Source organism: Anomalospiza imberbis, chromosome 13 (genome assembly GCF_031753505.1).
Source record: "Anomalospiza imberbis isolate Cuckoo-Finch-1a 21T00152 chromosome 13, ASM3175350v1, whole genome shotgun sequence".
Lineage (NCBI taxonomy): Eukaryota > Metazoa > Chordata > Aves > Passeriformes > Viduidae > Anomalospiza > Anomalospiza imberbis.
The window spans coordinates 8,433,906-8,457,165 of NC_089693.1; the positions used below are offsets into that span (position 1 = coordinate 8,433,906).

A 23,260-nucleotide genomic window follows, 5' to 3' on the forward strand; every position below is an offset into this window, starting at 1 on the left:
CAATCCCGTTCTGCCGTAAACGTCATCATCAGTAATAGTAAAACTCATGTTTAATGGAAAAGCAATATATTAACAAAACAATGTATGGGTTGAGTTCTGCTCTCTATTGGCAAACTGCTGTATTAGTTTCTCCGCATCCACTTTAAAATTGGATCAGCCTATTTATTAAAAAAAAGGGGTAAAAATGTCTATTGCAGGTATTTGTGCCAAAAGTTCTATATCAAAAATATATTGTCAGAAGGTCTGTCTTTTTTCTGTCTTTTGTAGACATTAAGATACTTGTCAAAGATTGATACTTTTCTACTCAGACCTCTTAACACTCCCTGGGAAAAAGAAATGAAAAGAAATAAAAAACCCCTTTTTTCAGGGAAGCGTATTTTTGCTGAGACAGTTGACTAAACAAGAAGCTGTCGTAGAGCTCCTTTGGGACTTTGTTCTGTAGCCTTTGGTTCTGAAGAGCACATTTGTCAGAGGTTTATGCATCAGAAAGGTACTCTGCGTGTGAAGGGCTGTTTCAGCTGACAGCAGTTGATTTCTTTATTTTTTTTTTTTTTACTTCTGTCTGTGAGCTCTTTTAAGTACATGAACCCTAAAGAACCATCTGTCTCTGAAACGTGCCCAGCCCAGCAGATTAGGAAGTCAGAGAACAGAGAATTAAAACCAGATCCCAACATTTTTGATTTTAACATCGTAGTACAGGGTGACTGACTTAGTAAGACAGTTGCCTCTGGGCAGGTGGGGAATGAGTTGTATAATATTTTGTTTATAGAGAGTTAATAGCTACTTGTGGTTTTTATCCAGGATACAACAGAGGTTTTCACTGAATGTCCATGAAGCATCACAAGCTGTAGAGCGAAGACAAGCAGGCACCCAGTAAACAGCACACAGCGAAGCTGGTGGGATGGGGAGGAGAGAAAGTTTCCATAGACATGATATGTCCTGAATTCTTTTATGTCTCTGCAGAACTGTCCAAGACTTGACTCAGTTTTTTATGGGATTTTCCACCCACCCACACATACCCACACAGCCCCCACTTTATTCCTTGGAGTGTTGGAGGCTGGAGACAGCTGTGTCAGGATTATGGTACCTGCAGTGGAAGGTAACAGAGATTTCTGAAAATAGATACTTCAACACTGTGGTTGCTCTGAAAAAGAAGGAACAATTCTTGAAATATACTGCTATGTATAGAATGTATATGAGTGACTGATGTGAACAGCATATTTCGGGTTCCAGTCTGTTTTTACTGTAGAAAAAGCCCATTTTGGCAAGGCATCTTTTTGTCTTTTAAGTGTGAAATCTGGAAAGAGATTTGCCTTGTTGTTGACAACTACCAAATCATCATGTGATACCTGTTTTTCAGTAGAGTTATGTGGTCCCACTGGCATTGCTGAGAGTGAGGAAGATGTTTCAGATGTGAGACTTTCCATCCACACCAGCCCATTGCTGTGCTGTTGTTCCAGAGAAAAAGACCTACCCATATTTTTGTGGACTGCTTGTTCTCATAGCAGGGTGGTCACAGTGCCAGCCAGAGATGGCCTTAGAACTTGGGCAGTGCCAAGCATAGGAATTTGTGGATTTTCAGCTTTAGTCTGTTCAGCCCGCAGGATTTTTACGTGCTGGATGGAGGAAATGAATGTCCTGCTTCTTCCATCCCCATTCTGTTTGCAAATAAATCAATTAGTGCAGGAAACAAGGAACCTGTGACTGTAGGGCATCCTAGAGTGCCATTCCTGCCCTTTGACACACTAGACAGTAACACAGAAATAAGAAAAAACAGTCTGCTCTCAAGAAATTGGTACTTTCAAATGATCATATTTTAAATGTATGGTACATTTAATCTCTCAAACATTCCAAGAGAATTTTGTTATCATTTGGTCTCTAGGACTGTTTCTGGGGGGCGGGGGGGAACCCTAAATATTGGGAGAAGCCAACTATGTATAAAGCAGTTCAAAAGCAACTCTTACAAAAACACAGTGACCCAGTGGTCTCTCCACTGCTGACACATTCCATTAGGGTGGATAGTAGTGGAAGAAAAACCAGTGATAATAAATAGCATTTTTTAAAAATTACTTTGGTAATTATAATGGTGGTTTAAAGAGGTCAGTACATGGTTTTACCAAAACAAGGAAACAACTTTAGCCTAGTACTCCTGAGACAGACTCACTGCACCTGATTAGCATTAGGGAATGCTTTTAGGGTGAATTTTCAGGTGTTTGGACATGCACATGCAAGTGGGTTTTGTGGTTGCTGTTTCTATTCAGTCTTCACCTTGAATTTCCCACTTGGAAACTGCTGCATTCTTGGGTCTGTTATCACAGATGTTGGACTGGATCGCTTTCACTTGCTGGGTTTCAAGGGTGGTGGATACTTCCTTAATGTCCAATATTTGTTCAGCCTCCTCTGTTTTGTTAAACATGATGGGCTGTATGGAGTTAGTGGGGTTTTCCCCCCTTTCAAAAATACTGGAGTTTTACAAATACCTGAACAACTTCCTTGGTTAATACATTGGCAGTAAAACAGTCCAAGTGTGCCCGGAGGGTTTTGGCACTGGCAAACTTGCAGCCCTCTCAAGTTCTTCAGTGCTTTGATGGCAGCAGATGCTGGGAGAATGCAGCTTTAACATCTGCCTCGTGGAGCAGGAGCTTTGTCTGTTGTGTTGTCTCAGTGAAGTCAGTACAAGGCACTGAAATATTTTGTTATTGGTGATGAGCTGTAGTAGCAGCCTAGGGAGGCGTGGGGAGGAGGGGTGCCTCGTGTGTAGGAATATTCCACCCATAATTGGTTTATCCCGTGCTGCTTTCACCTCTCCATCCTTAGCTGAGGCTCAGCTCTGTGGCAGCCAAGACAGCACTTCTGGGTCTTTGGTCCTTCCCTGGCTTCCCACCAGCTTGCTGAGATCACAGGTCCCCCTGGCTCCTCTCTGATGCCCTGCACAGAGCTGTGTGGAGGGAAAAGCCTCCCGTGGGGCAGCTCACTACCAGAGTGGGAGCATGGCCCACGGGCAGTGTTCTTTAGTTTAGTCTGTTTTATTGCAGTCCCTGGCATGTGAACTTATGTCTTCAAACATTCTTCTTTCTATTTTTGTAGTGTGGAGACTTTTGCATGTGATTTTTAAGTGTCTGGAGTCTTCAAAAAGAGAATTAAAAAAACATATAATGGATGTTTTGCCCCACACACCTTATTTTAATTGAACTAAAGAAGGAACCTGTAAAAACAACCAGACAGCATCCTTGAGCCTTTTTCTTCTCCCTCTCTTTCCCTTTTCATGTGTTTAAATTTAATTCTGTCCACAGCAATGTATCTTACAAGGTCATCTTGTGGTCATTATTTCCTCTAATGAACTATTCCATGGTGTACCACCACAGCCAGATTTCAGAACCAGACAATACTAGTATTTACTAACAAAGCATAAATCCCAGTTACTTGAGTTTGATAATGAAGTACAAATAATATAGAATGCCAGGAGAGGAAGCTTTTTTGGCAGAAAGGCTTTTCAGCAAAGCTACTTGTTGAGCATCCAAGGGAAGCAAGTAGGTTAGTTTAGAAGCTACTTTCAACGTTTGTGTCTTGATTTATTGTGCAGCTGTGAATGGTAAAAGAATAAATTACGTATTCCAGTGTTATTTTAGGTAGCTGTACTGTCCTGGGAGTATCTGCTGATGGTGCTTTGGAGTTTCTGGGTTTTCCATCCCTTTTTCTAGAAGGTCCAACTGTCTTTTAAGGAGCTGTTTGTACAGGTGTTACTGTGATAGTTTTCTCCAGCTCAGTCTTTCCTTCAGGTACATCTGATATTTGTGACAGAAGGGCTACCCCAACTGCCCAAATCATGGAGCCATGAACTTTGTCATAGGTACTTGTTTTGGGAATGAAAACACCTGCAGAGATCACAGATAGATGCTGTGTACTTACGTCTAGAGATCTGTATGGGCTTTAATAAGCTATTTTACTTAATATTCTGAATGTGCCTCATACTTTCAGTAACCATTCTTGAGAGTTCAAAATACATTTGGTTAAAGTGTTTTATGGGTTGGTTTTTTGAGGTTTTTTTTGTGTTATGATTTAACTTTCAACATATGCTTTGAATTATTTGCTCCAGTTTCTAGTCCAGTTTTTCCAGGTCCATCAGCAAAGAGACTTGCATGTGATCTGTAACACTATCCCTTCAGATAGTCCCTGAAAATTAACTGAATAGCAAGGCTCAAAAGCCCACATAGTTTCCTTTTTAATTTAATTAAAATGATGCATATTTGCCCAACACTGTGGAGAATGACATGATGCAGACTGGTTAGTCAAACATGAAGGCAGGCACAGCAGGGACCTTTTGGCCTTCTGAGCTTTTGTAATAACAAGTTGTATTAAGCAAACAACTGTGTAACATGAGGGGTTTCTTATTGAAAAACAAGAGGGGGTGAGAAAGCTTTTCAATTTCCCCCTTGTGGGTCAGTGTCTCCAGTTGGTAAGTAGGGAACAGACAGAAATTTAAAAATAGGTGCATTTCAATTGCATTACTTATTTTTTATTTTTTTAACTTTGCTGTTGATTGGATCAAGTCTTCATTCTATTGTAGGAATGTCATAACTTGACTCTAATGCTTATACAACGCCTTTTGCAATTAGATGATGTAAACCTTAACATATTTAGAGTGGTTCAAGTAATCCCCCTGAGAAGCTAGGCCAGTGAGGAGAGTGAGCTTTGATGGTTTATATTTATAATCATGGAATAGTTTTGCTTGGAAAGGACCTTAAAGATCATCTCGTTCCCCACTCCCCCCCTGCCGTGGGCAGGGACTCCTTCCACTAGACCAAGTTTCTCAGAGCTCCATCCAACACTTCCATGGAAGGGGCATCCACAGCTTCTCTGGGCATCCTGTGCCAGGGCCTTGCCACCCTCTGAGTGAGGAATTTCTTCCTCATGTTTAATCTAAACCTGCCTTTCTTCAGCTTAAGGCCATTTGTCATTGTCCTTTTACTCCATACCCTTGTGAAAAATCTCTCTCCATCTGTTTTGGAAGCTCCCTTTAGGTACTGAAAGGGGCTCTAAAATTACCCCAGAGCCTTCTCTTCTTCAGGCTGAACAATCCAGCTCTCCCAGCCTCCCCTTATAGTAAAGGTGCTCCTGCCTTCTGAGCATCTTCATGGCCTCTAGGCTAATTTGTTTCAGGTTTTATACTGATATATCCAGAGGCTACCACTGCATATAAATAGGACACTCAGCCTTGTAGTCTTCTCTTGGAAGCATAAATTTAAGCTGATTGTGCCCTGTTAAACATACAGGTGTCATGAGATTTATACAAACTCACTGAGAATCACTGTGCATTATATTACTGACTATTTTTATCTGCAGCTACAGCATTTTGAGAACTCTTGTCAGTCATGTGAGTTTGGACCCTGTTCCTAGCTGCACCTCTGCTGCTGACTGACTGCAGGCAGGAGAAATCATTCCTTTGGGTTCAGTGTCCTCACCTTTAAAATAACAATAAAGATGTAGAAGTCCTCTGGAAGTTGCTGTGATGTCTGCTAACAGCAAATCTGTGCTGTATGTCAATACATTTATTTATCAGTGTATTGCAATGTAGTGGTGTGTGCAGTGGGGTAGGGCTATGGGGCTGCTTCCTGCTGCAGGATAAAGCAAGCACATGAGGCTCTGGAAGCCCCAGCCTGGGAGATCTGAAGCAGTCTCATAACATTTGGGTGGAAGGCAGTGCCAGCTTTGGAGCAAGAGCCAAAGAGCAAGAGCAACATCACACAAGTTTCTTGGTTGGTATGTGTGCACTGTGATCACAGCTGGGAAGTCCTGTGTGGTCCCTGATGTAGTTCCAGGCTGTGTGAGCTGACTGATTTTACAGTTCTACTGTATTCTCAAGGGATATTTGTATAGCAATGTCCCCTTGGCTTCGTTCTTGTGGAGAATTTAGCAAGCACAAAATCCTGTATGGCAGAGGAGAGGTACAAGTGTTGTGCTGCCGTACAGCAGGCGGGTAGGGTGCAATCCCATGTGAGCAGGTCCCATCCTCTGTAGAGTCAGGCTAGCTGGGAAGCAAGAGTGGGAAGTATATGTGGAGAGACCTTATTTCCACCTGCAGTGCTGCTTGGTCCTTGAAACTTCTGAAAGGATCATAATTTTAATATCATGGAAGATTTAGATTACATCAGCCATCTCCACATGATAGGAACGTGTCCATTTTTGTCATTGTCCCCCGCCTCACCCCTGCCATGTCCTCACTTTCCTGTAAGCCAGGGATGGAGTGGTGATTCTGGTCCATAAAGGCTGTGGTACCAGCAGGGGATGACCTGTGCTACCCGACACCTTCCAGGCAGAACCAGGGGCTCCTGCACCACAGGGGAGACAGGCTGAGAGCAGAGCATTCACCCTCTGACTGATGTGAAGCAGGAATGTTACAGTAAACAGCAGCTTAGTGGGTGTTGCCTTGGGAGCTGCACTGTGACCTTGATGTGAGCGAGGGGCAGGCTGTGAAAATCAGCACTGGTTCTGGGTGCACTGGGTAACTGATGCCAGTCTGGTGCTTCTGCCCTTAGTTTGTAATTTTAAGTGAGGATGGTCTTAAATTCACCTGTGTTTTGAGTGTTTGCTTTCCTCTCGATGAGGGGGCAGAGGGATGCACTTTTTGTCAGTACAGTTTTATTAAAATTGTATTGCTTGGTGTGTACTCTGATATGGGTATGTGCGTGGTAGGAAAGTCTTTGCTTTTATGAGCCTTGCCTTTCTGTAAATAATAAACCCTAGAATGCTAAAAAAAGGCTGTCCATGTTTTGGGGTTTTTAAAAATTTGTATGTTCTTCTATTTGTATATTGCAAACTTCTGGTTTATGTAAATGTGAGTTCCTGGAAGGAGAGTCTTCAAATGCTGTGTTTGCAAAGCAGTTGTGATTCTTAATGTGTTCTGTATTTTTTTTTTATATTGGAATCCACAGGGTGGATGTAAATTTATTATACTTAATAGAGCCTAAAGCACTTGCTGAGCTGCAGTAAACACGAGATAAAATTGTATCCCTTACAGTTGTGGGGAGTACATTGTAAAGTTTTTCTTATTTTCTTTTAATTGTTGAATTAATGCAGAATAATTGCTCTGGAATTAATGTATCAAGAGTAATTTAATATAAATTGATCAAATTTAGGCTGTTTATTCTTATTGGAGACATTTTGTTTATGTATTTGTAATGCATCTGTTATTTTGAAGAAGAGCTCTGTCAGCTGAGCACCTTGGTTGTGTAAAGCTGAATGCTCAGCTGTAGTCAGTGCACATGTGTAAACTGATAAATTGCAGTTTCAAGAAGAGTTTCACCTTGTCTTCTTGAACTTGACTGTTTATCTCAAACAGTGACCTGGATCTTGATTCTCTATGAAGTGTAGAGCAGTCAAAGATTTTTAAGCTGATCTTTTCTGTTAATTTCTAAGGACTTAATGTACTAATACAGAACATCACCACGAAAATCCTTTGTTCTCTGACCCTTCAGTTTGAGGGGGAGCCTACATTTGGAGCTGTGTTCAGCAGCAGCAGTACCTTGACCATCACTTTGTTTTTATTTTTAATTATTTCCTCTTGTTTTCCTCCATCCTGGTCTTGCTTTTTCCGGTTTTATAGTAAGATAAAGATGGTTTTAGTTTTTATAAGGATTTTTGAGTGCAGTATTCCTGTGTTCTGTTTGTCTTCCTTGAGCAGCCTGTGGAGTATTTTTGATGAACACAAAGTCATATTTTGTTATCTTGTCCAAACCAAACTTAGTTTATCCTTTATTTTATTTTGCCTGGAAAGAAATATGTGGACAGTCGGTGGCTGAGAATAATTATGAAATATCTAACTTTTTCTTTGTAAGACAAGACATTATCATCTAAAAGGTGGAACTTGCTGGGTTGCTGAAGGTATTGAGGTCAAGGTGAGACATATTCGGTCAGACTGTTTCCCTATCAGGTCCAAAATTCTGTGCAAGACAGGAATCCATCTACTGATGAATTAGAGGGAAATGGAAAATTGTATCATGTGCTTTGCCAGCAGTATTTCTGTGCACGTGAGGCCAAACCAAATTTCTTCTGAGATCTTTGAGCTGGGTTTTTCCATGCTGCAGACTGGATGTGGGCACTGTATGGTTGTTTTAGACCAAACCATTTCAACTTGCACTGAAATCTTTGCAGAAGAACATGCTTATGTAACAACCCTTCTTTCTAGTTACAGACTGCAGCATTCTTAGGAACTGGGGATCCAGCAGAGGAAAAAGCATTCATGGTAGAATTAGGTGTTGAAGTTTATGGAGTTTTGAATTAAAAAAAAAAAACAAAACAAAAACAAACAAACAAACAAAAAAAACCCACCCACTAAACCTGAAAAAAGTAAAAAGAACAGACTGTGTTTGATTACCAGGCTATAAACCTTAGCATGCAGTGCATAAACATGGAGGAAAATTTTCTGACAGGCTGGTGCTATTGTGTGAAAGTGGATTTGAGCCAAATTCCCAGATTTGAAACCCCATGAACTTCAGTAGGCTCAGGCCAATCCTTGGCTTAGGTTCATCTCAAAACATTGCAAGCACAGAACACAAGTTTGAACATTCTCAGTAGGAACTGGAGATCCAAAAGGGGAAGGTTTGTGCATAATCCAGTTGCTGTTTGCACACGAAAGGGACGCACCGGTGCCAACGTGAACATTTGCCCCCTTGATCATCATGAGAATGTTTTTAGAGCATCTTTGAAAACACCCTGCAGGAAATGTTTCTGGCATGTGTCCTCAGTACTTCAATCTGTTATCTCTTTACTGGTAAGAGCTTGATGTGGCTTCTCTAATTCTACCCAAATAATGAATTGCCTGTTGTCCTCACCTCCGTGTGCCTGTGTGCCAGCCCTTTCCTGTCACAGCAGCTGACATCAGGTTCCTGGATCACACAGTGGTTTCCTGCTTGGAGAACAACTGGTTTATTACAAGTTGAAGCAATACTGCCTTCTGGATGGGGACTGTAGTGGGGAGATTTCAACAAATTATCAACTATACCCAGACCAGCCAGAGGGATTTATGTGCCCATTTTAATCAGCATTGTGCTCATTTGTTTACTTTCTCCTTCTCAGCAGAGCAAACTCTGGTTTCCTCTGAGTTGTGCAGCTGCTGTAAAGGGCAATAAGACAGCAGTGTCAGTCACAGCAGTGCTTCTGCACTTGCTGCATCCCAGGGTTGTGTCTGGAGCTGGAGAGGGGAAAAGTTTAACACAAAAATGAGCTGCGTGCAATTAACAGTTTATGGGGAAGCTCGTAAAGGATCCAGCTGGTGCTGGCACTGGGCTGTTAAATGGCTTTTCTGAAGAAACTAGAATGAGAAATTTAAAAAAAAATACACACATGCACTGTTTGGTTAACAGAAGTTGTCAGAGCATCCTGGATTATTTCTTATTAATAAGAAGGTAATTTCCAAGTTCAACATCAGATGTGCTTTGTGTTTGTCCCATGGAGAAACCTAAATGAGCTTTTATCACTGAGGATGTTGGAACAGAGGTAGGAATACTTTATGATTCTGTGACAGAGCTATCATCAGCACATGCCAGCTGAGCTGCCAGTGTGGCTAAAGTGCAGTTTATGTCAGTTTGCTTGATTTAGTCTGTTAATTATAATTCTATATATTGATATTTAGCCATGAATAATCTGTAATTCTTCCTCTTTTTAATATAATTTGATCATAAGATTCTAATAACAGATGAGACACAAACTGTTGCATCCCAGGTTTAAACTGCTTGTTCTATTTCAGAATCTGTAGTATATTGTTAGAGTTCTACAAGGTTGACATATGTATGCTGAACTATTGAAACAAGCTGCTCAGAGAGCTTTGTCATAGTATCAGTACAGCAAACGTTTCTCTGACTCACATACCCCCTGCAGTGATTTTGTAAGTTAGGACAAAATTTAGAACTCTATTTATCTGGTACATATTTCAAAGACATTGCCAAACAAAAAGCTAAATTTAAAAACTCTGGCTTTTGTTGTTGGTGGTTCCAGACATGCCAAAGGAACACGTGTCAGCAATTCAGCAATTTCAGACTTATTGGCCACATAATTGTGTAATAGCCTTTTTTTTTCTTTTTTTTTTTTTTTTTTTTTTTTTTTTTTTGTTATAGATGCTCTTTGATGACAAAACCAGAGAAATTTCTATTAGCTGTTTGAGTTACATTCACTCTCAGTGCTTTTTGATTAATATTGGTGTCTCTTCAAGAATTTGTATTGGAATGAAAAAAGAAAGTGCACAGAAAACAACTTTTCTTTTGTTTGTGTGTATGACAAAGTTCTTTTGCCCTAAGAGAATATTGCTTTTAGTGGTTTGACTCGACTGGCCCGTTGACATGGACAGCCACTGGATCCTGCACATATATCCTGTCTTTATGTGCTTTATTTATGTGCTAAGTGTGTTAGAATTTCAGATCCATCCTGCATCGTGGGGTCAGCACAGCTGAGCTGGAAAATGTGGTCTGATTTCTTCCCAGCTCACACCTGAATCATAGACAAGGATTAATATATAGCCCAATGCTTTAAATTGAAGAACCTTTAGGAGTTGTTCCCCAGGCTTGCTGACTTCTCAGCCATCTGAGATATACCTTGGAGATAACACCAAGTGAGGTCTGACCTTCTGTTGGCAGGGATGGCTTTTCTCCAGAAGGAGTTATCTGGAGTATAGCTTAAAACTAAAATACTGCTGCCTAGCTCCTTATCTGAAAACTATTACATAATGATTTCATTCCCATTCATAGATGGAAGTCAATATTTAGAGGTAGAGTAATTGTGAACTTAGTATTTGGCAGTAAGTTTATTTCAGAACTTCATTTTTGGACAGAGACTTTTAGGTCAGTCTGGTGAGGGAGATTTTGAATGTATTCAGCATGTTTTCTTCAATTCAGTACAGACAGAATAGGTGCCTTAAATTGTGTAAATTTGGCTACTTACACCACAGGGAAGACTTAGGCTTGTATAGTTTCAGTTACTGAAAGATACCCACCTTAAACATGTGGGTTTGTTCGTGGCCATGTGTTGTCAGCACTGGTGGCTGTCATCTAATTGCCTGGCAGCTGTTCCACTGCATTTCTCTGGCCCACTGTTACTTTTGTGGCTGCATCCAGCCCTTGAGCATTGTGGATCTGGTCCAGTGATTAATTTCTTGTCTGTGCTGGGTTTTGTAGTCATCTCTTTGCACTTGAGCTCTAGATGTGAAAATCCATTCTGTTGGTGATAAGCAGAAGGATTCTGCGTGATACTCAAATCCCTGATCTGAACCTGTAGTAGTAATCAATCTTCTGTTTTAAACGAAAAAATTAATCTGTTACCCCCTTCATACCTCTGCATGCATTCCCTCCCTCCTGTCCTCTCTTGAATTGACTTGGTGACTGTCATCCCTTTGCCAAGCTGTGCCTGTGGTGTGATTCTGAGGGTTGTAGGGAGCAGGGTCTGGCCCTGGACCTTGCACAAGGTTGTGTTGCTGTGTAGTGAATCAGATCATCTCACTGATCTGTCTGAAAATGAACTTTAGCCTTTAGAAATGCTCCTAACATGTGAGTTTTTTAGCAACTTTAAAAGGGCCCCAGCACAAGGGCTGTTGTGACAAATCCTGTATCTCATCATCCAGGAGAAAAGCTTGGTCTTTTGTGCATCTCACCATCCTGACAGCTCTGACTGAGGTGGTGCTGTGGTGAGAGTGTTCTGGATGGGCACAAGCGCAGGGAAAGAGGAGCAGCTGTCAAGGGACTGATAAAAGTTGCTTTATCCACACTTCTGGTGAAGAGTGGAGCAAGCAGATCAAGTCAAAAGCTGTGCCTGCTGTCATTGCCTTGTTTGCCTCCAGGCATTTGACTCTGCCCTGGAAGTTGGTCTTGGGCCAGCTGAGAAAAGAGCCATCACTCCTGTGGCTCAGAGTCAGCTTTGCTGAAATCTTTAGTGAAACCAGCGCATCCTCCCCTCTGAGACCAGGATCAAGATTTTTGTGTTGGTATTTTTTTCCCCTAACTAGGCTAATGGCATTCAGCTCATGAATTTCTTGTTATCTTAGTTTCTAGTAAATGGAATTAAATTTATGTACTGAACACCAGTTGCGCTCCCTGGTATTTCTAGGACGAATCCTGGACTTGAAGACGGGGACAGTAAAGAAGGAAGGTCAGCAGTCCTCCATGAGAATGTGCATGGGATCCAGGCGCTCCTTCATTTGCAGGATGAGGTATGCATTTACCCTGTGTTCCCATCGTGGTTCCAGTCCTGTCTCAGCTTAGACTTCAGACATTTTGTTGCACTAATTTGGCCTTGATTACAAACTAAAGCTGTAATGGCACACTGCCATGAAGTATTTCTAGAATACTTGCTTTAGGAGCTGGTGTGAAACTGAAACTAGTCTTCCTTAACAGTTCAAACAGCACCTCATTTCTGTTGTAGTTATTCTTACGAGTGTGGGGTGTAGGTTCCTTTTTCCAGAGAACTTCATGACAGCTTCACCCCAGGAATTATAGCCGTTGTCTTTTCTAGGAAAGTTACTCATATTGACACTTTGGGAACAAAGCTTTCGCAAGTGTTATGAACACCCAGCTCTGTGTATTTTTTCAGCAAACCAAGAATATTAAAAGAATCTTAAAGATAAACAAGAATTCAGCTGCAAAGCTGCCAGCTATGTAGGAATTAGCCTAAGCCTGGTATGAATTAACCAGATGTCAGCTGGCTGATGCTAGATAAATGAGTAATTGTTAGAGGGGTTTTCATTTGCAATTTTCCAACTTCTCCTGCATTGTTTTGGCTTCTTTAAAGAGATTTGTCTGCCCAGTGCTTTTTGGGGGGGGGCTTGTGAGCACTTCTCTTGTTTTAGTGCTAATAGGCTAAAATGCCTGTTGCTATTGCAATAAATTTTTGTCTGTGGTTAGGAGGGGAAGGGACATAATTGTATCAGTATAAATGCTGATAACAGCACTGCAAAATTCATTACAGATTGAAGCACACAAAGCACAGTATTTGACACATTAAAATACAGATACCTGTACTTTGGTAATGTGGTGGATTTCTTCCAGTCCTGTGAGGGTGCTGAATGTATGGATTTTGGGTGCCTTTGTAAGGTATAGACTTATACCTGCAAGGTCAGACTTCAGAGCTATAGAAGCTTTTTCCTCCTTAACTGGGAGGGAAGAAATACAGCCCAGCAGAGCAGCACAGAGAACACTGCTTTTTCTTCCTCCCAGGATGCACATCATGTTAGGAAGACTTGTTTGTTCATAGAAAACCAGGCCTAGTGTCCTGTTTGCAGTTGTTCTACAGCTTTCGAAACAGTTCAGATTGCAGTCATTTCCTAGCACCCTGATTCTGTAAATTCCAGTGCATGAGAGTGATTCTACACATGCCCATAACCCTTCTGTTTTTGTATTTCTAAATCTTATTTTAGTTGTTCACTTCTTCTCCTTGGCAGTGACTGATAAGAACAAAAAATTAAAGGAATAAAAAGAAAATTCTTCTGAGAAGAATGGGCCTCAGATAATGTGAACTTTCCTTGTGGTTTCTTCTTACATTGTTGTTATTATTTTTCCATTAAAAATGAACTGCTTTTACCCTTCAAACTATTTACTTAGCTTCAGATGGATTGTTGAGATTTTACAGTTAGGCATACTTATAAATATCACAAAATACACATGAACAAGTGTTAAACAAAGTTACTTGACAGTGTAAATAGTTTGATCTTGCAAACATTATCCTTGATGTCTACAGACATTGTAGCAGTGGAATGGTATATAGCAGTGGAATGGTGTATGGGCTGGTGTATGGCAGTGGAATTCTTCTGTCTAGGGAAGCTACAGGAACGCTGAGATTGGTTTGTGTGGATGTTTGGGGCATGACATTTTTCTCTAGTTTTCACCCCTGTTTTATGGCATTTTGAAGTGTGTCTATTCTTTAGCCAGCCTTGGGATATAAATTTCAAAGTCTTTATTCTGGGGGAGTGTGGAAGGGAATCTTTTTCTAGTGTCTTTCATTTTTTTAAAGTAAAGAAGATTTTTATAGCACATCTAAAAAGCTCAGCCTGTGGAAACAGCACGTTCTATGTAAACATGAATATGCAACTTTTTGCCAGGAATAAGTATCTACTATTGTCTTCTTATACAAGCAGTATGAATCTCAAAATGCCTTTTTATCATGTGTATTTATATTCATTTTTGAGCCCTTTAAAATACTAATTTACTTTTAGGTGTGGAAATGCTCCTCTGGATCATTTACCTCTGAACAGAATAACCACCATGAGAAAAAGATACAGGTACTATTACTTAATTTACCACAAAGCAGCTGTAGTTGCCCTAAGCCCTCTCATTTGCCACTGGACTAATGCCCACTCCAGGAATGCTACCTGCTCCTGCACACACTGGATCCTTTTGCAAACATAATCTCTTGCATGTGTCACTCAGATTCTTTGTCTTGCACCAGCTCCAGCTCTGAATCAGTCTTCCATATCTTTGTCAGAGAAATACTACAGAAAACAGGTACAGCTTGAATAGCAGCATAACAGAGCTGGCAGTGTACAGACCCCTAGGCTGATTCTCAGGTGTCTCCAGCATAACTTACAAATACTGGTAAATCATTACTAGCCATAGTTTGAAGGCATAAAGCTATTCTGCATGTCAGTGTGATGTTTTTGTGTTTCTTGTTCATTCAGGAATGGCCTGGGCCCAGTGAAAGAAGGTGAAGCACAATATGCTGTTGTCCACTGCACTGGCTATATCAAGGCTTGGCCACCAGCAGGTTTGTATCCCTTGTGGAAAAGTGGGCAGTGTGCACCAAATTGTCCTTAGGACAGCTGAAAACCTGGCTCAGGTGCCATTGCTGCTAGAAAAACAGAGAGAGTTTTAGTGGGGTAGCTGATTAAAGCTCACCTTGAGAAGCTTTTGATAAGAAGAAATCAGCTGTTGTACTCACTCAGGGCATCCCTGTTTTCCGTGTGAGACCCTTCTCCATTTCGTTGCCACAGAGGACCTGTAGGAATTGCCAGTAATGCAGGATTCCACAAACTGGGGCCAAAAGTTTTCAACTTATGTTGATAAACCAATATAAAAATGGCCTGATTTTGAGAAGGTGGACTCAAAGGATTGTGTACCTCTAGAAAACACCAGTTAATGCTTTTATACTTGAGTACTGAATTGCAAGCACTTACATATGAAAATGTGTAATTTCACTTTAGACACATGGAAGTTCTCAGTAATGGTGTTACTTGAGAATGTTCAGTATGTGTGATAAATTCTGTTTTGAGGCTGTTTTTCTGGAAATCAAGTCTTGGCATACCACTTTGATCTACGGAGAAAAACATTTACCTGCTGGAACTCAGTATTACCTATGGGAATATTTACCTTTGAAAAATTCCAAGAAGAGACAGTGGAGCTCATCCAGACCTCATTATGAGTGGGGTTACTTGACCTTGGCGTTTGCAGGAGTTGAAGAGGTTGTTTGCAATGTGACAGCGCCTGCTGGCATGAATCAAACCAGGAGCTGTCCTGCCCTTTTGTGGTTGTACACCATGGCCATAAATCACATTGATCCAGGGATTGTGAGTCCTCAGAGGTGGTTTGTACCCAATATGTGCAGGGGTGTGCAGACAACAGCATGCAGATGTGAACTTCTTATCAGTTTTTTGCTGAAATGTGGTTTTGGAAGTAGAGGAAAACTGCCCCTCTTGTTGCTAGTAGGATTTAATAGGAGTCAAGATGTTCCAATTTTGCTTCTATCTCAAAAGTGAGAGAGCACAGGGTCTGTAAAGTGCTCTGGAAATGGATGGTTTTTTCTGTTTTGTTTTCTTCTACAAAAAGATGTACTTTTCTGTTGGTAATTCTAAATGTAATTGAATTCGACCTTGATATACAGTATGTCTCCTCAAGAAGGTGTAGGTCAATTAAGATTTTGTTTAGCTTGAATGAGAATCTTTCCACACATTATGGGATGTTTAAAGAGATCTGACTCTTCAGGGGTGTATGTTGCTGATACAGAGCTATAGATGCATGAACTCATGTTGGCAGTAGGTCCTGATGTTGGCAGTGTGTGCCCTTCAGCCCCCAGTTCTGCAGGACAGCAGCTTGGGATTAAAATGATCTTCTGGGTCTTTGAGTGCCCAGTGGCCAGGTATCAAATCCCAGTTGGCATTAGTGAGGTTCTTTTCCCCATCCCAACTCTTCCAAAACCTTGCTGCTTATTATTTTATGGGAAATTTTTATTCACTGAAGGTCTAGGTCTAGGTTTTCCTGCCTAGTGCCTCTGTGTCTCTCCAGTGTTGTGGTGTGTTTCCAGATGGAGGTTGTATTCTGTCAGCCTGGACTTTGCAAATCCAGGCCACTTCTGCTTTCCGTTCTCAGAATGCATTCTCTTTACCTTTGTGGTTTTTCTCTGCAGTTGTTCATGTTTTCACTTCACTTCTCAAAATGTAGGTCACTGGCACTATACATTCTTATTTCAGATGAGATTGTAGTGATGGATAACACAAGCAATATTTCCTGTCTTGCCTGGCAGTGTAGCATCCTTCTCTTTAGTGTGGTGCATCCTGCAGCCATCTTGGGACATCTGATATAAATTTATATATCTTCCAGGTTGCCTTTTTCTCACTTGTCAGCTGCAAATCTTGCTTTGAATTGTGTGATGTTTCAATTAGTAATATCAAGTTCCATCCTATTTCTGTTGCTTTAGCTTATGACTGTTACTGTTCCCCAAGTGCATGCTTATGCATTTAGTAATGTTGGATTTCATCCCATTTCTATTACTCCAATCCTCAAAATCACATGGTGCTCCTTATGATATCCCAGTGCTCCTCCACAATGTTAATGCCTCCAAACTAATCCTAAGGGATGTTTTTGATTTTGACAGCCTTATGTGGAATTTTATTGGTCTTTTATGTTACCATCCAAATTGTTACTTCTATTAGTCATGTCTGGGTGCCTTTTTCAGGGCACACAGAATTGAATCAGTGCCTTTTTCATGAGTGTTTATTTGCCTTCCCAGTCTTCCCCACTTTGTGTTGGTGATTGCCATGTATCCAATGGCTTTCAAAGTTGAATGGGAATATCTATAGGCTAAATTGTTCCCCTATATGTTTGAGTAAATAAGTGACATCACTGCATTTGTTCTCATTTCCAGTGGTAATCCAACCATAATCTGCAGAGCAAATGAGATAACTACAGCAGTAATGGAATTTGCCAAGGCTTCTCTACCCTGTAATAAAATTACTTTGTTCAAATCAGCAAGCCCTGCATGGTCTCTGGATTCTTGGGAATAAATGGGCTTGTGCTAAATCACAGCTATTTTAAAATTCAGTGTTCAAAAAGATAATTTTCATTTATTTTTCAATTGCCAAGTGGACACTGGTATAAACTCCAGATCCTTTTCTTTCAAAGCATGCAGTGTGGCATGTGCATTACATAGCTAATATACAATATGAAGTGTACTTTCACAAGCAAAAGAACCAATATTATCAAATGCTTTTAATCTGTACTTAGTCTTATTTGTTTAGCACTTGGTATTTTCTCTTTCTGGGTTGAATTGCGTTGTCTGTAGCCAGTGTTCAGATTTTTAGTCCCACACTGAATAAATCAGTGTTGATACAGAAGCAAGAAGAGAATTGCTTTGTGATCATTATTGGTGTGATAGACTATTTGACAGTGCTGCTGCAGGGATGCGTCTGTGCAAATCTGAAGTAATCTGAGTACTTCAAACAGGTGAAAATGAATAAGCTGCAGACAGCTGGTGGCATATTTTAAGGACTGGATTTGTTGTGTTATTGCTCAGGTCTGTGTTCAGCATGAAAACACTGGCACATCCAGCCTGCCTTTGTGGCTTTTCTCACTTGTGTAGAGCAGCAAGGCTCATGTACTGGCAGGCTGTCCTCAGCCCCTTCTTCACTGAGAAAGGGGAGAGAAAACAGAGGAAGAATCCTGCCTCACCCTCCGTTCAGGCTGTGTGTTAATGTTCTGTTCATTTTTCTCCACTGTGCCTAAAACGACAGGTAAAATTAAGATCAAGTGCAAAAGCAGGCATGTGATGCCTACACACTTCTTCCCCATGGGTTATATGCTGGCCTCAAGTAATCAGGTGTAAACTTGGTGTGGAAGTCAAAGGAAAAAGGAGTCAGATATTTCAGATGGATGTTCCAGCCAGCCTGGATAGATGTTTGGTTAAATAATGAGAGAGTGGTGTTGGGTTATTTTGAATGAGGTAAAAGGACTCCTTGTTTGAAGCTGGCTGAGCAGCAATCCCAGCCTTTGTCCCTCTGTTCCCAGCAGAGCAGCACAGATGGAACTTGTGATCCTCAGCCTAGACAGTGCTTCACGTTCATAGCCAGTCATAAAACTGAGAAGTGCTGACCTTCTCCTGGTTTTTTTTTCCCTGTTTTCAACTTAAGCAAGATTTTATTTTCTTCTTTTTTTTTTTTCCCTCTGAATACCTTATTCCTGGAAGGAAATGAGTCTTCTGTGGTCCATATGATATTTTCTTAATAGGTTTGTTTTGCTTTCTTTTTGTGGCATAAGATTTGGTGAAGAGAGAAGATAAAGTCTGTCAGGATGTTGGTAGTTTTCTGTAAATCAAAGCCAGGATCTGCACAAAAGCACGAAGTGAAGCAAAGAGATAGATACATGTTTTGAAACTTCAAATACAGAGTCACAGAATAATGTTAAATTCAGATAATGTTGAAATCTTTTTTTTTCTCTTTAGTTAAAAAAGAAACATTTTAGTCTTCCAAGTCAGACTTACGGTAAGATCTTAACCACAGCATGCCAAAGCTGTTAGGTTATTTTAAAGTTTTGGCCAGAATCTGGACATTTGTGCAAAGTACTCCCTCTTCCAATACAAAACAAAATAGTTGCTTGAATATTCCTTGCAGTGCTGTCATTTTTAAGGCTTTATTTATATTTAAAGGAGTGGTTAATTTAGTTTGTATTGGGGTTTTTCACGAGATTTTTATCCTTAGTCTGCTATCCACTGCTTTTTTTGTGAAAGCCTGTTTCCATTGTTTTGTGTGAGAGAGAAAGTCACAGAGTGTAGTTCCTTCCCTGGCAAGTAACTGTCAGAAGTGCATCTAATGAAGACAGGCATTATCAGGGGATTGCTAGTGACCACTTAAATCCCATCTTTTTAAATAATTTCTTTTTTAGTGTAGTGAAATAAAACCTTAAGTCCACCAGCGCTGTTCTGTGTCTCGCAGATGTGGGGCAGAAGGGTAGAGAAAGAAAGCAGAAAATGAAGCTTTTCTGTTGTTAGAGCCAACTGGAAGCTCATTTGGAAAACTAAAAAGTTCCTTATGTCCACACCAACACATGCTGTTGCCCGGTGGGAAACTGTTTGCTGGTAGAGAGGACACTTGGAAATTAAATACAACCTCTGATGGCACAGCATTCTATTTGTGATGCTCAGTTGCAGCTTAGCTGTGATGTGAACTCAGGCAAGCACAGCACTGTATTTATTATTCAAGAAGGGTGTATATTTGGTGTTGAGAAATAAACCCTTTCCCAGGGTTACACATAAAGAATGTGAATAACTGAAGTATGTTTATTTTGTTGATGCTCCCTAAAGGTCATTTTCGTGGCTGCTTTCCTCCAAGCTCTTACAACTTTTTTTAGAGGTAATGATGGGACTTGGTGGTGTTAAGGAGCAATATTGCATTCTGTTAAGAGCTGGACAAACTGGTCGAAAGTGCAGTGCACATCTTTATTTACGTGTCCATACTGGAGTGTGCTCAATAGGAAATGTGCTAAAGAAAAGTAAATCTCATCTACAAATGTACCTTCCCATATAAAGACACCCAGAGTAGAATCTTTGGAAATACCTGCTGAAGAATAAAGAAAATAATTTCTCTCTGTGGAATGCTGCCAGTAGTAGCACCTACATTGCAGAGAAGCAGAAAATCTTCTTGTCATATTTTTTCTCTAGGCACTTTGGGAAGGGGTTAACAATCCACTGGGTGATGTATTGATTAATTTCAGGCAGATTGGTTTTTACTCATAGAGTGTCTTGTGGCATAACCCAACTAAGACATTTTCCATTTTGCTATACAGACCAAATGTAATCCATCTTGGGCAAAAAAGAAAAAAAAAAAGATGAAAATTAGAACAACAGCCTCCCTTTGTCAACAGAATGACATCAGAAATAATGTTTCTTGGCTAGGTTTAATTTTGGAGGTTGTTTATGTTACTTTGATTCTATTTGAGCAGTAGCAAGCATGGACCAAGTTCCTAAAAAGGAAATCACTATTGAAAGCTACAGAGAAAAAAAGATTATGCAAAGTGGAAGTTGTCCAGCTGTATCTTTGCTGTCCTTTGCAATACTCTGTGCCACTAAGGAAAGGACTGGAAAAAGCTTTTGAGGTCAAGGGAATGTGCTTTAAATGTGTCCTCCTCAAATGGAAAACCCCATTTGAAAGGGATCTTTTGGTTAAGGTTATCCAGCTAGAATGCTTAGAGTTATGTCCTTAAAACAGCACTTCTTTGATGAGATAATAATCCTCCTCCTTTGTAAAGCTCTTGAGACCCCTTGATAAAATTCTGGTTATCAGTAGGGGGCTGCAAATAATGGTGTGTACCCCAGATTGTGAAGTTATTGCAGAACAAGTCTCAATATATTATACAAAAACATGGAGGTGTTTTCCTCCATACTTGGTGTATTTAATTTTATTGTATGCTTCAGTGAAGACCAAAAAATACCTGAAAAATGCTGTTTGGAAGCTGATTGTCAGATAAGATTCAACTGTTTTTATACAAAATGACATCCGTAGAGATGACTCCATTCAGCAGCATTTTTAATGGTTTTTCAGAGGTGTCATTTACAAAAGTGGTGTGCTGTCATCCTCTGGACTGTCCAAAGATTGGCTTACACTGGGGATTATAAATATAAAAAATAAAGTGGCTGTTGTTTCAGAAATGGTAGCTGCTGTGCAATTAGTTTCGTTAATGCTTTGAAGTGCCTCTTAAATGAGTAACTGCTTGTTATGACTGAATTCCTTGAAAATCCTTGTGAAAGAGTTTACAGATCACTTAAAATAGGTCAGTGGTGTCACTCCTGGAAGACGTTTTTTCAAGTGTTTTATACGAACTTGGTATCTCAGTACTGGAGCTGGGAAATAGCCTTAGCTCAAGCTAAGGAAATAGCCTTAGCCAACAAGCAAGTAAACAGTGCTAATCTGAGTGTTCCTAATTGTGAAACACTGAGATGGAAGATAGTACACGTGAATGTTTTGAAACCGTTCCTGTGTTTATTTAGTTACTCCTGTTACACAGCTGGAACGAGCAGAGTTAGCAAAGCATCCGCATTTTTTTCAGTCTTTCAGCGTAACAACACAGGTTTAGTTCATTATAGAAAAAAGTAAAACCAGCTGTTCAATATGAGCATGGATTTAGTGATTAATTTAGGCTGTGCCTTGTTTTTAAGGCTCATTATAAAATATTATTCACAAAGAAAACTGAACATAGTGTGCATTCACTGACCATGGTTAAGTGACCCCATGGTTCCATAACGTGCTGGTGGAGCAGCACTCATGGAAATGTTACTGTCCATCTTGGTGTATAATGGAATTTCAGTATCTGCTTTGTCTTCAGCAGCCAGACTTGCTGCTATGGGTACTGTGTATTCATCTGAGGTATACAGGATTCAGCACAACTGAGAGGCATCATCTGATCTGAACCCAGAAATAATGACTGAATCTCAGAGAAGAAAATGAGGTTATTTTGTAAGATTTAAAGCATCTAGAAAAGTACAGAGCCAGGACAGCAGCATCTCTTGTTTATCTCAATTTCCTAATTATAACAGTATTTGTTATCATTTACTCCAGGAATGACTATACCAGAAGAAGATGCTGATGTGGGACAAGGTAGTAAATACTGCCTCGTGGCAATAGGAAGGCTTCAGGTAATGCCAGTCTTTCGATATACAAACTGTTTCTGAAAGCATGGTCATTGTTCTGGTGTGTTTATAAAAGATTTGCACACTGTTTTGCTACTAGCCTTTAACTTCTAATATGCCTCCAGTTTATAAAGTGCCTTGATATCTGTGCAGTCAGTGACTTGTCTAGAACTTGTCAGCAGAGCAAAATGAAATTGTGATTTTGAGGCTGATGTGTGTACTTAATCCAGTAACAAGAGCAGAGAAGCTCCTGATGAGTGTGCACAAACCTGCCATTCTTCAGCGTGTGTAGGGCTGGGGTGTTGGAGGCACTGAGGAATGTGGCAGTACAGGTGCTGCAGGGGGTGGGTTAAAACGTGACCCCCAAAGCCAGTGATATGCTCCCTGGCATTTTTCCAGTCATTCACTCTCTGACTAATCAACTACTTGGAAAACTATGATTGCAGGAGTTATTCTGAAAATGGTGACGATAAAGCAGTCAAGAGGCACTTCAGAAATCATAGCTTTGTTCTCAGCATGTATTGTGTTATGCATTCAGATGAGATGTGAGCTGAAGGAACTGGGAGAATAAAATTTTCCTTCCTTTTTGTGCAGGGGATTGCAATTGTTGTAGTGCATTTCCTCCTTTGTGCATTGCTGAGCAGAGTTCAGAGCTCTGAACTAAAGCAGTCATGGTGAATCTCCTTCACCACAGCGGGGAGGGCAGTTTTTATCTTCCTGGTCTGGGAATTCAGTTGTGGGTGAACATGTTTGAGCCTCTTGCATGATCCCCTGGACTTGCTGCCATCTGCTAGGAGGGGATCACTCCTCCTGACAAGGTGGAAAGACCCTTTCACAGGGGCCAAACCCATCTGACCCGAGGTGAACAGCCTGCAAGTGTTAGCACATCTGCAGAGTGGCTCTCCATGGCCATGGCAGAGCTACACAAGTACTGCAGGATGGGTTTCAGGTTAATCATGCTTTCATAATCAAGAGTAATATATTCCACTAATGAAAAGAAGGAAGTTACGGGGTTTATGTGTTACAGCTTCCAAAGAAAGATAATTTCCAAGTAATGTCAGGACGTCTGTTACGTTAGAGGAGCCATTGTGGTATGTGAGGGCAGGCAGGAGGAAGCTCTGTGGTGGGTTAAATCAGAAAGGAGTCAGGGTGCACAAATTAAAAACTCTTGTTCTCTAACAGCAAGTTGAAATCTTGCATATGGTAACTGGCTAATCAGTTCTGAGTCAGCAAAAAAAAGAGATTTTGCTCATTTTGCATTGTTAGCAGAGATACCTCTGGGAGTTGTAAAAATATCAGTGGTCTCCTTTGTACTTCCAGTGGGAAAGAATGGATATGAAATGGCCTGATAGCACAGGTTTCAGGCAGAGAGAAAACACACAGTTCTCTCTGGTGA

At 40.6% G+C, this 23,260-nt stretch overlaps 1 protein-coding gene across 10 annotated transcripts in view; it reads left to right on the forward strand.

The window, feature by feature from the left end:
• Positions 1 to 23,260, forward strand: part of ARNT2 (aryl hydrocarbon receptor nuclear translocator 2) — a 92,845-nt gene that overhangs the window by 43,492 nt on the left and 26,093 nt on the right. For all 10 annotated transcript variants that reach the window (XM_068203768.1, XM_068203773.1, XM_068203767.1 and 7 more), the window contains 4 exons: positions 12,091 to 12,193; positions 14,192 to 14,257; positions 14,654 to 14,739; positions 21,794 to 21,870. In XM_068203768.1, the coding sequence (XP_068059869.1) occupies positions 12,091 to 12,193; positions 14,192 to 14,257; positions 14,654 to 14,739; positions 21,794 to 21,870 (332 nt within the window). The remainder of the gene's footprint in view (positions 1 to 12,090; positions 12,194 to 14,191; positions 14,258 to 14,653; positions 14,740 to 21,793; positions 21,871 to 23,260) is intronic.